General features: G+C 45.4%; 1 protein-coding gene across 1 annotated transcript; it reads left to right on the forward strand.

Annotated features, from left to right (window-relative positions):
• Window positions 1–10632: 10632 nt before the first annotated feature.
• On the forward strand, window positions 10633–14620 carry LOC307227579 (myristoylated alanine-rich C-kinase substrate-like). Its single transcript, XM_079996943.1, has 2 exons — window positions 10633–10976; window positions 12566–14620. The coding sequence occupies exons 1-2, from the start codon at window positions 10881–10883 to the stop codon at window positions 13265–13267; spliced, it is 798 nt and encodes a 265-aa protein (XP_079853069.1). The 5' UTR covers window positions 10633–10880; the 3' UTR covers window positions 13268–14620.
• Window positions 14621–15137: the final 517 nt, after the last annotated feature.

The following is a 15137-nucleotide window of genomic DNA, read 5'->3' on the forward strand; positions in this document are numbered from 1 at the left end:
GTCATGATGTTCTGTTCAAATACAAGTATTTTGAATACATCACTGAAATAGGTTTCATAACAGGTTGGTAAGGTACATTCTAAAAGGTCTTGCCCACGGTGGTCACTCACACACATTTTGTACACACAGAAAGGTGGTCATATACCTGAGAAACTGGTCAAATATGCCCTGAGATGGTTATATGTGTTGATCTTTGGTGAATCATTGATCCGGGCTGAGGGCAGCCCGGCGGCACACCGTGGTTAGTGGGAGTGTCCCTCAAGCACAAGGCCACAGGTTTGGTACCGGCTGCGGCCGATCGACAGCCATGGTTCCTGTCAATATGCCCTCGGGCAAAACAGTGGTTTCAGTTTCTCTTTGGAGCTTATTGTCATAAACTTGATATCAATACAGACATCATTACCAGTAATGAGGTTCTTCGTCTCAGAGCCAACTCTACCTGACATAATAAGTCAAATAAGGGCAGAGTAAATGATTAGAGTAAAACAGTATTTAAAATGCAAAAGGCGGTGTAGTACAAACAGTATAAAAGTATTTAGTCAACATGATAGTGGACGTCTTAAACAGTCGTGGGCCTTAAACTGAATGGTAAGACAAACACTGCAATCTAAACCTAAGAGGTCAAACAAAACAAAATAGATTCAAGTGACTAGTTGTATATGATGTAAACAGTTGTTTTTCTTCTTCTTAAAGAGGCCAAGTGTGTGGAGGAAAGGGGCTGATGTAGTGTTTACTGATATACTGTAGTAAACCTTATATCTGGTTTCTCACTGAAATCCTGCACGCCTGAATAATTCAACATGATGGAATTACTCTGATTTTGCACTTACATTCAACACTCCCAGCCTCACTCATGAATTCAAATATTAAATTATTTCCTGAAATACTTTTGAAATGCACGTCGGACTAAGACTCAAATCACAACATCCTGCCTCGTGCTCTACGAGACGTGCTTAAGCGAGCGTTTTTTGATACGGCGGGCTTGGAAACTGGAAGTCATTCAGTGGAGCAACGAAGGAAAAAGGGCTCGTCGCAGTGAGTTTGAGCAGACGGGTCGACCTTCGACAGACACTGACACAAACAGAGGATGCTGTAATCCAACGGCCATCTTGGGAAAAACAACCTGAGACGCCTTGTCGGTATCCCAACAAACCATCTCCGAGATGCCCAGGGGTGTTTTTACCAGATCATCCCAGTTGGCAGCGCGCGCCGTCGTCCCCAGCGTTAAAACGGTTTATTTGTATGCGTATAGAACATTCCATACACAAGGGAGGTTCAAAGTGCTTCATAGAATGCATTAAAGACATTATACGAGGGCAAATAAGAAGAAAATATTCAATAACGCAACAATTAGTGACATAAATATAGTTGTTCAAATTATTCCAATGACGTTCTGTAATTAACCAAAATGTTGACCAGACATTTTTAACACACCGTATACGACTTGGTCATGGAGTCGAAGGTTTTCATGGATTTGTTTGCAGGCACAGCAAAATAAAAGTCTTTTCGTCTTTGCGGCTGTGGAAGCGGGGCGGGGATCCTCGTGATCAGCGGCCCAGCGCCCTGCCCAGGGGCACTTCGGCAGCACACGGGGATGTTGAGGAACACAACTTAACCCGTGACCTTCAACCTCTGGAGTGGCCTCCCTGCCACTTGCACTCAAGCCAGGGGTTGGTGACCTTTAGCACCGGAAGAGCGTTTTTCTGGGATATTTTTATTTATTTATTCGAAATGTAAACGGAGTCGCATCAAAACTTCCATCCCGTTCATGCGGCATCAGCCTGTTTATAGCCACCGTACAGTGAAGCGCTGCGTTTTTTAATTTTTGTAAATTCTTCCAAGGTGCTATCGTCTCTTAATTGAAATAACGATGAAGTTTATAAACTAATAATTTCGCTGGGGACCCCTGGAACCACTTGCAGGGCCCCCTGGGGGTCCCCGGACCTCGCGTCAGACCAGAACCACCGTGAACACATGCCCCTGAAAAGCCAAATTAAAGGATAATGTTTCCTTCTGCTTCTGGTTTCAGTTTCCGCAATGAGAAGACGGATGACCAAGTCACTGTTTCTTAACTGTTTTGTTGTTGTCGTTGTTGTTGGTTTTTTTTGCATACACATTTTGATGATTGCGGATAGTAAACATATATTTTTATTTTTTTAAATAGTGATGAAAAATATAACATTTTTTGGTCATAGCCACAGGGTTGGGGTGGGGGGGGTTTAAAGAGCCACATGCGGCCCTTGAGCTGCAGGTTGGCGACCCCTGACTTAAGGGATCACTTTGGCTATTTTTGGCCTGGACCTCATTTCACCACCGGCGCAAATCACCCGAATCATTGTCCTTTTCCAAATCAGCCGCACTCAACCTACAACGCAACATGACTGAAGATAAATGAGGTAATTAAAAATACATGAAATAAAACATGGCTGCCTTGTGCTGGGATTTGACGCAGGCTCGCCTCTGATTCGACTTTCGGTGAGTGCCGATGGCTACGGCTGGAAAACCGAGGAAAGGGGTTTGGGGCCCGGGTCGAAAAACACACGGAATTGTCCTTTAGAGGATCACAGAGGCTGCCTGGGGGATCAGGGGCGTCGTGAAGCCAATCTGTGGGTCACGGCAGCGGCTGGTGGAGTATCACCACGACGCACAAAGTAACTACAGGAGGAGACCGTCAAGGAATTTGGATTACAAGATTTAATATCATTTGAGTGTTGATCTCTGAGATAAAGTGTCAAAGGGTCCCAAATATGCTCCTATTGTCTGTGAATTAAGCCTATTTGTGCCAAAATGGGTAATAATAATGATAATAATAATGATAATAATAATAATAAAATAATAATATTAATAGTAATAATAATAATTATAATATTAATACAATAATAATACAAATAATAATTATAATATCACCTTACATACACAACACACAACTTAAAGCACTTTACATTAATAGAAGGCAATCATTACATGAATCACTTCAATCAATAATAATAATAATAAAAGCAAACGTGAAAAATGCATTTAATAAAAAAGGAATAAATAATTAACGTTTGCACGTTAATTAACGTTCGGATTTGCACCCGTCTCCCTCTCTGACCGTACAGACGACGTGCGAGTCAGCGATGGGGTGCCCGCCGTCGGCGCCAGAACAGTGTGTTTTTATTTTACGTCTCCTTACGGAACAAAACACGTGGGTACGGAACGGAACCGTGCGTAACGGGGACACTTTCTGTGACTCTCTCCCCGATCGCCCCCTCTCCATGCGTTATGCACAGAAAATAATCTTAACGAGTCTACGAGTCGTGTGCCCGTTCCTCCGTGCCCCGCCCCCACACTGTTTTTAGTTGTTCTATTTGGAGGAACGGGGCACGGGAGTGGGGCGCACGGAGAGCCGTGTTCCCTTCACACATAGAAAAGAGATATATTTGTGATTCCCCTTATCTATAATTCCCCATTAAAGTTATCCCTGTGCATTTTTTAAGCGTCTTCCATTTTATCCTGTTATTGTAGCGCACACTGACTGACTGAACAACAAAAAAAACACGATCGCTCGACTTGAAGAATCTCAGTCGACTGACGGGTGATGATTCGCCTCTTCGACTTTCAGGGGGCAGCCCTGCCGCCATGTGCATGGCAGCTTGAGCCCCCGCAGCTATATACATATATATATGCATACATAGTATATATACATACATATATACATAATATGTATGTCTATATTGAATTGTATGTATGTGTATATTACACACACACACACACACACACACACACACACACACACACACACACATATATATGTGTGTGTACTTCATTCATTTTATTTCTTTCCCCCAGGAATTAATAACGTGTTGTCTCATCTTACACTATTTGATCTTATCTTCCAGTGTCTCCTGCAGCTATTAACATTCTACACTGCTGCATAATGACACAAAGACATCATCTCATCTGAAAACCAACTGGTGAACTTCAGCCGTTAAAAATTGTAGGTTTATTTCGGGGGGTTTTATTTGGTCAAGATTTTAGGCTAATATTTAATGTTTATCATTAGGTTCATTGGACAATGACCATCTTATTTCCCCTAATATTTAGTTTAATCCTTCAGGTTCATTGTTTATTGTTTTAGTTATTGTTTATAATCAATATTTTTGGGTTATGTTTATTTGTATTTCTTATTGTTTTTCTGTCATTTTTAGGTTATATTTGTTGTTCTATCATTGGGTTTAGTGTATAGTGTCGTATTGAATTGTGTTTTATTAAATGTTTTCCATATATTGCATTTTCTTTGTTTTTTTTTTATTCCATTGATTTATTATGTTCGCCTATTTTTCATGTGAGCTGCTGTGATGTGGAATTTCCCTCCGGAAATGAATAAAGTATCTATTATATTAGTATCTATCTATTATCTATATATATATATATATATATATGTATATGTATTTGATATCACATCATACAGTATATATTAAAATATAATGAGTGGTCCATTAGACGCTCACCTGGGACCCTGCAGCTGCACAGCCTGTTCCTGTTCTGGATCCAGGACTCTGCTGAGGAAACATCTGAAACAGGATCAATAGAAAAGAGGATTATGTTGATGACAAACCAGCACAAGACCTGTCTGTCAGGAACACCTCCCTAACTAGCTGTGGTTGACTGAAATAACTAGTTACTCAAGGCTTAAAGAACACAACACTCTACTGTTCAATTAAAACTCAAAGGTTCGAAGGCCAGTTTGATTGATATATAGCTGAATAGTTAGTCAGTCAGTCAGTTGGTTAGTGAGGTACAATTAGTGAGTTGGTTAAGTTAGTTGGTCAGTTACGATGACTCTGTTGCTTAGTGAGTGAGTGAGTGAGTGAGTGAGTGAGTGAGTGAGTTAGTTATAATTAGTCAGTTGGTCAGTTAGCCAGTTGGTAAGTTAGTTATACTTACTCAGTTGGTTAGTTGGTCAGTTGGTTAGTAAGTTATAATCAGTCAGTCAGTCGGTCTGTTAGTTTTAGTTAGTCAGTTGGTTAGCTAGTTATACTTACTCAGTTGGTTAGTAAGTTATAATCAGTCAGTCAGTCGGTCTGTTAGTTTTAGTTAGTCAGTTGGTTAGCTAGTTATACTTACTCAGTTGGTTAGTTGGTCAGTTGGTTAGTAAGTTTTAGTTAGTCATTTGGTTAGTTATAATACATATTATATTTAGTCAGTTAGTTGGTTAGTCAGTCAGTTGGTTAGTGAGGTATAATAAGTGAGTTGGTTAGTTAGTCAGTTGGTTGAGTTAGTTAGTCAGTTACAATTACTCTGGTTAGTGAGTGAGTGAATGAGTGAGTGAGAATTATTCAGTCAGTTTAGGCCAGTTAGTTTTAGTTAGTCAGTTGGTTAGCTAGTAATACTTACTCAGTTGGTTAGTTGGTCAGTTGGTTAGTAAGTTTTAGTTAGTATAATATATATTATATTTAGTCAGTTATTTGGTTAGTGAATCAAAATTAGTTAGTTGGTTGGTACACACACACACACACATATATACTGTATATATGTATATTTGATTGTATATTGAAAATATTGCAAGAACACTTACATTTACACAAATAATTTAACATCTAATATCAATACAATTGATGTACATTGGAAATATATTCATGTCAAATAAGAGAATGCAGAACACATTTTTTTTCTGTTCCAAATGAACAAGTAACATTTGACTTCGTACCTCATGACAAAATAAGGTTGAACTACTCTACTCTACTCTACTCAGGAGCCTTTCTGTGTGGAGTTTGCATGTTCTCCCCGTGCTCACATGGGGTTTCCTCCACCTCACGTCAGTAAGGACCCCCCACCAAAAACATGCACCCATCATCGTCTGACCAGCGATGGACACTTATCACCTGGTCCCCGGGCGCGTCCACGTACGCTGCCCACTGCTCCTGCTGTGGCCCCGGAGGAAGGACAAGCCAGGATGGGTCAAAAGCAGAGGAGCCATTTCACCGGCCACCATCAAGCATGTGCATGTGTGTGTGTGTGTGCAAGCATGTGTTGTGGAGTGTCGTGTGACGATTAAAGACTGTTTCTTCTTCTTCTTCATCTTCTCTGAATCTAACCTTTGTGACCTCACACCAGGTTTTCCCACTCACCCTCACATCGCGTGAGCGAGCGCGCACGTCCTAGTAAAAACACCTCAGATAGGCAGCTTGTTTTTGCATAACATTTGCAAAGAAAAAAAGGACAGTGGTGATAAAGAAATACCCAAAAACCATACTTCCAGTGAAAAATAGCAAAGACACCATAGCACAACAACACATCAATCCAAGCCCAGTTCACTGCAGTAAAACTCAAAAGTATCGTATATAAATATATAACATATATAACAAAAATAAATGTTTTATATGCACTTTAAGTATCAAAAGTAAAAGTAAACACTGTAAATCCAAATCCATCAGGCTCACTTTTGAGTAAACCACAGTTTCATTTTTAAAACTGTGTACTTGAGTCTCAGATCAAGTAAATACGGCCGACCCGTTTGAAATAGGTTGTTTTATTCATGTGAGAGACTTGTTTTTATTTTGGGCAAATGTGTAAAAAGTGACGAATGGTCTCACGGAGAATACTGTATAACAGAGTAAAAGGCGAAAAGTGTATTTTTAGTGCAGAAACGTAGTAAAAGTGATGGTTGCTATAAATCAAAACACTCAAGTAAAGTACAAATGGCAAAAAAATAAAAACAACAACAACAACAGAGCAGAGTAAGGTATTGGTACTTCACAGCCTGAAAGAGCAGCCTGCTCAAAAGAGGAGAAGTGGGACTGCAGGAAGCCTCCTCCACAGTATCTGTTCTTCATTTGCATTGCAAACGCAGGCGCTGAGACCTGTTGGAGCTCAGGTTGTTCCCTTTGGGGCAGATCACCACCCACCCACCAAAAAACACACAGACAGGCACACGCACAAAACCGCCAACCTGGTGGCCGTTTAACTGTCATGTAGCAGGAAACGAGGCTGCGGTAGCCAGGTATCACAGACTTATGGTTGTTGTTTTTTAATTGTCTTGTTTGATCCCAGGTCGTCTCCGGTCCGTTCTGAGCTCCACTCGGTCCAAGCAAAGCCGCCCACTGGTTTATCTGCTCCGTTCCTGAGGACGCCGCGGGGCCCCTTTGTGTTTTACTGGTGTCCAGATAAAACGGTGCTTTGTACAGGTCAGGAGATTTAGCCCCATACGCACTTTGCTTGTTTTGTGCTTCAAAACCTGCAGGAAAAGCTCTGTGGATCAGTGCTCTACTCATCTAGCCGAATAAACTAGAACGGCTCTTCATCTTGAATCATCAATTACTGTATGTTTGGCGAGGGACTTGATGCCGAAGGAGAAACCTAGATCCTGAGATTAAACCACTCCAGGCCCACATGTGGAATTTGGGATCACCTACCTCTTCCCATCCTCCTTCATTTCGAACGAAATGATTTGACGACGTCTTATTCTATTCTACTCTATTACATTTAGCAGACTGAATTGGCCGTGACAGTGAAACGTGTTTCACAGAGGCCCGCGCGCTCCCAGCGGCGGTTTCCTTGGAGATCCGCTCCGTCTCTCTTCCCCGGCGGGAACCGGGAGGTGCGACCACGTGCCCGCAGCGGGGCAGCGCAGAGGGAGCTCGCACAGGGAGCGAGTGCACGTCCGTTTTTGTTTTTTTTGGCCCCGCGAGTCTAGGCTCTCGCCTCGGAGAGTCGGTTCAAGCGTCTTCTGTCAAAACCGGGAATCTGGTCAGCGGCTGCATCGGCGTCTTGTGCCGTCTGACCGTCACGAGACGGAAAAGACTATAAAAAAGAAAAATAGTTTTCTAGCTTTTGGGCTAACCTCACAACACTTGGGAAGAAATTTGTGTTTCGGGATAGCGGCATGATCTTCAGACGTTCCTCCAAAAAGGTTCCCACACATTCACTGTTTCATCCAACGGTGCTGCGACAGCCATGGGTCACTCCAGGTTCAGAAAGTAACGGCCCTGTTTCCATGTCTTTGCTCCCTCCCTGCACCGATCCATCAGTCGGACCGCTCGGTTGATACTATGATAGAATCTAAATCCCGGAGTGGAATTTTACTTCCCCAACCCGGATCTTCCACTTCTGGAAAAGATAAGTGACGTCAATTCGAAATATGCTTCATGTATAACCAATCCATTGAAAGTGACGATGTGTGGGTTAAATTCCTGCATCTCTTGTGTGGGAAGATTGGGAATAGCACCCGGTGTGTGAAGAGCATCTTGGCAACAGGTAGCGCACCAAAACAAGGAAATGTATCAGAGACAGAGAAGTCACAAGAGTGTGACTATTACTAATGGCCTTGTTTTTCCGCCCAACACGGTAAACAGTTTGTGAGGACAGTAATGCTCAGCGTAAACACAACGTTGTGTTCATTTTGGCTTCCATTCGAGACACAGTGACCTCAGCCTCGCAGATTCAGAACGAGAGCCAGCTCTTCATAACGGTGTCATTCCATCTGAAAGAGGAGAGATTTGAGAGAGAGAAGAAGAAGCAGAAGAGGAGGAAGCAGCAGAAGAAGAAGAAGAAGAAGAAGAAGAAGAACAACAACAACAACAAGTAGTCATCGTGCACATTCAATGAGACATTTTCCAATAAAAACCAGAGTATCTTTTGTTCCGATCCCGTGATGGAAAGCGATCAGGTTCAATCGAACTCTTCCATCCAATAATATGCCCTCAAAGTTTCCCGTGAACCACCCGGTCCGAATGTGCCTTGCACGGTTCCCACCGTGCCGACTCTGCCTCCCGTGGGCCGCATCGCCATGGAAACATGATCAGCAGCCATCAGAGCGATGGGTCCAAACACAGAGTCACGCGCAGGGATGGAGACGTGGAGAAGCTCGCGTCCGCTGGCGCGAGCACCCCCTCATGACGGTGCAGCCGGGCTGGCCTCCAACACCCCCCGCCGAGCACCCCCTCATGACGGTGCAGCTGGGCTGGCCTCCAACACCCCCCGCCGAGCGCCCCCTCATGACGGTGGTATGGTCGGTAGTTGATATTTCGGCAGGCCCGCGCAGAGACCTTGAGAGCGGCAGGTGCTCAAAGTTAAAAAACAAGGGCACATGGAACACGCCTTGGAGGGAGGGGGGGTAAGAGAGTGACCAGGCCCCCCTGGGGACGGCGCCCTAGGGGGCCCCCTGTGTGGCCTGCATGAAGCGCCGGCCCCGACCATGTAGGTATCCCGTCCATCAGGTTCTTCCTGAGAGCGATTCCACCGATGAAGACTCGTTGGGACACCTCATGAATATTCATATCCCGCCCTGAAAATAAACACACCCCCTGCTCGTCGTTCGGACTTCCTCCTTCTTTGTTCCGACGGGTGAAATGAAGTCATTCATTCTGGAATATGAGACTCAGTAAAACACTACTGTTGCCACGTTGTTCTCCTGCCGCGATTATCAAAAATAATGTCGGTATAGGCAGGTATTGTCGTCTTTTTCCCTCTTAAACCGCACAGTGGCTGTTATTTGGGCTGATATTATCCTATTTTATCCAGAGTTGACAGTTGATATTTGAATTTTAAGAAAAACAAACAAAAGAATTGCTCTCAGGTCCTCTGTCCAACCAGCCCCCGTCAGCCCATGCATGGCCTGGATGTGTGAGATGATTATTGGAGGGTTTGGCTGGTTTTGGTGTTTTGGGGGGGGGGGCAAGGGAATCCACGCCCTCGGCTTCCGGCTGCTGGTCATGACTCCCAAAGCGAGGGAACAGGGAGGACAGGAGTCTCTGTTCAAAACACACTTATTCGTTGGCACCCCCCTCAAATAACCGGTCAACGTGAAGACTTGGTCTGTTGTGCCGAAATTATTTTATTGATATATATTTTTTTATTATTTTAATTATTTATATTTATTCGTATTTCTTACTTTTTTTTCAATGATTAGTTTATCTTTAAGGAGTATGGTATTATTCTCTTTTATTTTATTTGCTATAACATTTTTAAAATGTAAAATATCTGATATAACTGTTTTACTGCATTCCTACGTTGCCTCTGTACTATTTATCATTATTATTCATGTATTTCATATTTCAAGCCTGTTCAGCACTTGGCGCCTGGTCAACTGCGGTTGTTTTAAAATGTGCTGTATAAATATACTTTGATTGATTGATTGACTGATTGACCACACACACACACACACACACACACACACACACACACACACACACACACACACACACACACACACACACTCAAGTCATCTTGTCTCCACGATCCCAAAGTGGTGGGAGAAGCACTCAGAGCTCGTACTGTGGTGAAGTACAACCGCCCTGACACAGAATGACCCCGGTAAAAGAACCAGACCGGGGAGGTACTCGCTGTTCAAGGTACTCAACCGCGGGTCGGCGGCGGAGGAAGCAGCAGGAGCTTCCTCCAGGTCGAGGCTGGTTCCAGCGCCGACGTGCTGGTGTCCACTGTCCAGAGATGTTTTATATTTTATTCTAGGGCTCCATTGTTCACCCCCCCCCCCCCCCACACCCATCCCTCCCCCTCCATCACCCCCTCCCAGAGGCCACGCCCCTCTTTTCGAGTCCGGGCTCTGATTGGCTGGGTGTGGGCGTGGTGACGTCACGGCCCGGGGTGCCCATTCATCTCCGCACTGGGGCGTTGGAGCCGCATCTTATTACCAGGGAGCCCGTCTGCCGCACACCAACTGATCTGGGATTTTTTTTTTTATTACTCCTCTTCTCCGCAATTTTCCGCAAAACAAATTTCGCCCCTCTCTGGACGTCCGACTTGGTTGCCGGTGAAGTTTGTTGGGTTTTTTTTTTTTTTTCCAAAAAGGTGGGGGATCCGCAGGAAAAGAGAGAAAGAGCCGCACGGTCTTTGTTCCTCTTTCTGGATCGCCTCAGTTTCTTTGTTGGAGTGGAAGCATGGGAGCGCAATTCTCCAAGACTGCCGCAAAGGGCGAAGCCGCAACGGAGAAGCCCGGGGAGGCTGCAGCCTCTCCCGCCAAGACCAACGGACAGGTAAACGGTGTTTAATTCGGACCCGGCTCGCCTTCGCCGACCGGGGCTGGCGGGGTTTGAGGCTCGGGGGAGGGCTGGGGTCGCTGCGTAAAAGGCGCAAACCGTGCGCAATTGTTTCTGGACGGAAGGGAGATGCGCGTTGGAACTGCACCAAAACCACACCAATTGGTCGTGGATCAGATCGCGGTGCTGTACCGTCCAGCAGCAACAGTTGTTCCGTTTTTGTCCTCGCCTACTCCCCCGAAATGACGCACACTGTGCGCAATATCTGGACCCATTGTTGAGTCAATTAAGAATGAAAAATGAAAGGAAAAAAAAAACAGTGGTTTATCGGGGGAACTCGGTTTGAACAGGGAATCTGATGGATTAGGGAGACTCCTTTGTTTGGGTGTAGGTGTTTTTAAATCCAAAAATCAGAGCAAAACGCAGGGATTTTGGAAGCCGCGCGTGTTGCTTTGGTGACATCATGTTTCACCTGTTTTTGTCGTGTTTTCCAAACTGTTGGAGTTTGGTGTAAAGCCGCCGGGGTGGTGCACGACGCCAACAATGGCTTTCGCCGTCCAGCACCACCACGCCTTTTGTTCCAGATGCTCCTGGAGAGTGGAGATGGAGGCTGCGATCACTGGGAGGGAGAGAGAGAGAGAAAGGGAGAGAAGGGGAGAGAGAGATGGAGAGAGAGAGAGAGAGAAGATGACATGGAGAGAGACTGAGAATTAACACATATATGGAAAGATAATCATAAAATAAAAATAGAGAATTTTAACCGTTGCATTTAAGAAACTTAACATATAAATGTATATATTCAATTTATGGTGTGTATCTGTGTGTATATATATATATATATATATATATATATATATATATATATGGGATGGATAAATGAGGTACATTAGATAGAAAGTAGTGGATGGATCAGTCCAAGGAGATGCGCCTCCCTTCTCCACATACATTCATTAGGTTATCTTAACCTATTTATATTCATGTCAAGTGCAATATTCACACATTCTGTCTGAATTGTCCCTGTACATATATTCAACATTTCTTTTGGCATTGAAAATGTATGTTTCCCGCGTTAATAAAACCAGTTGAATAGAAATGCGACCGCAGTGGTAGAGGGACGGGGAGAGGCTCTGCTCCCCGTCCCAGACTTTTATTCCTTCCCAGATCCGAGCTCCGTGCTGCTCTAATGAGCATCTGCTGCTTTAATGAGCAGCTGCTTCTCAGGCGCGTCCCGCAGCGCAGCGCCCCCTGGTGGGCCGCTGCAGCGCTGCGCCCCCTGGTGGCCCGCTGCAGCGCTGCGCCCCTCACACCTCACTGGCCTCCCTGTAAATAATCTGGCACACAAGGGGGGAGGGGGGCGGCGAGGGGGGGGATATTTTAGCATGTAAATCCACAAGGGCCATCCGAAAACACAGACCCCACCCCCTCGTCTCGCCGGGCACCATTTCACTAGCAGCACCGTGCGCCGTGGATTTCACGGTCTCTGCTGCCCCTTGTGTCCGCCGGCAGCATCTATACACACTGTAAATTCCAGCCCAAGCAGGAGGTGATTCTGTGGCGTTAACGTGTCCTGTTCTGTGTCTTTGCAGGAGAATGGTCACGTGAAGGTCAACGGGGACGCCTCCCCCGCGGCCGCAGAGGCCGTGAAGGAGGAGGTGCAGGCCAACGGCAGCGCCGCCGCCGAGGAGACGCCAAAGGAGGAGGCGAAAGAGGCGGATAAGGCAGAGGCCGCCCCCGCCGAGAAGGCCGAGGCCGCGGACGGGGAGAAGGTGGAACCGGAGGCCCCCGCCGCCGAGGGGGAGGCGGCGGCGGCCAAGCCGGAGGAGGGCGCCACGCCTTCCACCAGCAGCGAGACGCCCAAGAAGAAAAAGAAGCGCTTCTCCTTCAAGAAGTCGTTCAAGCTCAGCGGCTTCTCCTTCAAGAAGACCAAGAAGGAGACGGGTGACGGCGCGGAGGAGGCCAAGCCCGCCGAGGCCGCGGAGGATGCCCCGGCGGAGGAGGTCAAGCCCGCTGAGGGCGAGGCCGCGCCCGTAGAGGGGGAGGCCGCGTCCGCCGAGGGGGAGGCCAAGGAGGCGGCCGCCCCGGCGGAGGCCAAGCAGGAGGAGCCCGCCGAGGAGGCCAAGCCGGCTGCCGAGGAGGCCAAGCCGGCTGCCGAGGAGGCCAAGCCGGCCGAGCCCGCTGCCGAGGCCAAGCCGGCGGAGGAGGAGGCGCCCAAGACGGAGGAGGCCGCACCTGTGGCGCAGGAGGCCGCCTCAGCGGAGGCCCCCGCCGCCACGGAGGCCGCAGAGTAAAGGAGTAGAACCGGAGACAAAAAACGGAAGAAATTATGAGGAAAGAAAAAAAACAACGAAAAATGGAGAAAAAAGATAATCAAAGAACCTTTTCCCTGTTTTTATGTTGGAGTGGCTCCAGATCCCGGCTCTGGAGAACGTTTCTACAACAAGGGATATTTTAAAGCTTTTTATTTTTGGTTCCCGCCCGCCCCCCGCCCCCCTCCTCCTTTCTTACACAAAACCCATCTCGGCCCATTGTTGCTTCCATTCCAACGGGACGGGGAGGTGGGTGGCTTCAAATATGTAAAACAGATTAGATACACCCACACTCTGCCATATGTTTTTACATCAGTATTAATGTTTTTATTTTCCTTTTATTTTTTGCATTTTTATACAAAATGTAAACTTGTCAAAATGTACGGACAAGCCCACGGTGTGAAGGAGACGGGGGTTGAGGTGAAATGTAAATGAGGGGGTGGGTGGTGGTTTGGGGGGGGGGGGGGGTTTGGCGGTGGCACCCCCCGGTGCCTGGGAAATGTGCCACAGACTATTACGTAAAGAGTAGTCTTAAAAAAAAATAAGACAAAAACCAACAAGACGAGAGACCAACATCCACACGCCACGAGAGGACCACGCGGTTTACAACACTAAGACGGTTTTACGATGCGACGACGACGAAAACATAAACAAAAAAAAACAAAAACGACAAAAACAAATAAAACACAATTCCAAGAGCTAGGTTTAGGGAGTCATATTAAATCCTAGGAGCGTTTCACTCCTCCTTAGCTGTACCAGTCAGTGATTCAGTAGGAAATACAAGTTGTATAGGCTTCATTGTTTATTGCTGGTTCTATGACCTTAAAAAGTGTAAGTATGTATAGGCGGGGTGTTTTTAACTGTGATTATTGTACAAATGAAATCTTGGATCTCAAGAAGCACACAAAGCAGCTCTCTCTTTTTTCCACCCACTCATTTTTGTAAGATACCAATAAACGGAATCATCCCGGAAGAAGAAAAACAAAAAACAAAAAAACAACACCTTTTTGAACTCAACCAAGCTGTGATAAGTGGAATGGTTACTGTTTATATACTGTGGTATGTTTTACAGCAGACAATGCTTTTTCAGTGGTCTTTGACAAAATTAAGGATTCTCTATCAGATGCAATGTTTGTGTAGCATCTTGTCTCTCTCTCTCTCTCTCTTTTTTTTCCCTTTTCTTTTTGTAAATACTGAAGAAGCTTTGACCAATTTGACTTAGAGATGGAATGTAACTTTGCTTACAAAAAAATTGCTATTAAACTCCTCTGCTTAAGGTGTTCGGATTTTTCTGTGAGCACACTAAGAGCGAAAATAAATGTGAATAAAATTTGAGCGGCATCCGTCTTTTTATTCCCACCGCCGGCGAGGAAGCCAAACACCGCACTCGTCGTGTCGTCCCGGTGTCAAGCCAAGTAAAAAGAAAAAAAAGTAAGGTCTAAAAAGCCATCGAAATGGTCTTTATATTTCAACGTCTGTTGAAATGTCTGAATTTCGATATTTTGCCAGATTTTATTCATCCATATTAATTTTTGTCTGAATAATTCAAGTTCTTCATCAGTCAACATTTTTGAATGAAGAAAACCGAACCTGACACTTACCTTATCTAGTTCATCAGTTATACATACCTCCTCCGCCCTGTACCAAACATCAACTACTTACCTGCGGTACTTTATTTAATAAGAGAGATGATTTGTCCAAAAATGAGTCTTGAATTTAACTGATTTGTACAGAACATCCTGACCAAGCGCAGCTAAATAAAAAAACCTTCCCCTACAATGACCCGCAGGTCACGGAGGCATCTCAATCCAAACCAGTGCTCCGAGTCGCCGAAGCAGAGTTTCTGAGGCGT

Source organism: Zeus faber (assembly GCF_960531495.2).
Source record: "Zeus faber genome assembly, chromosome: 2".
Classification (NCBI taxonomy): Eukaryota; Metazoa; Chordata; class Actinopteri; order Zeiformes; family Zeidae; genus Zeus; species Zeus faber.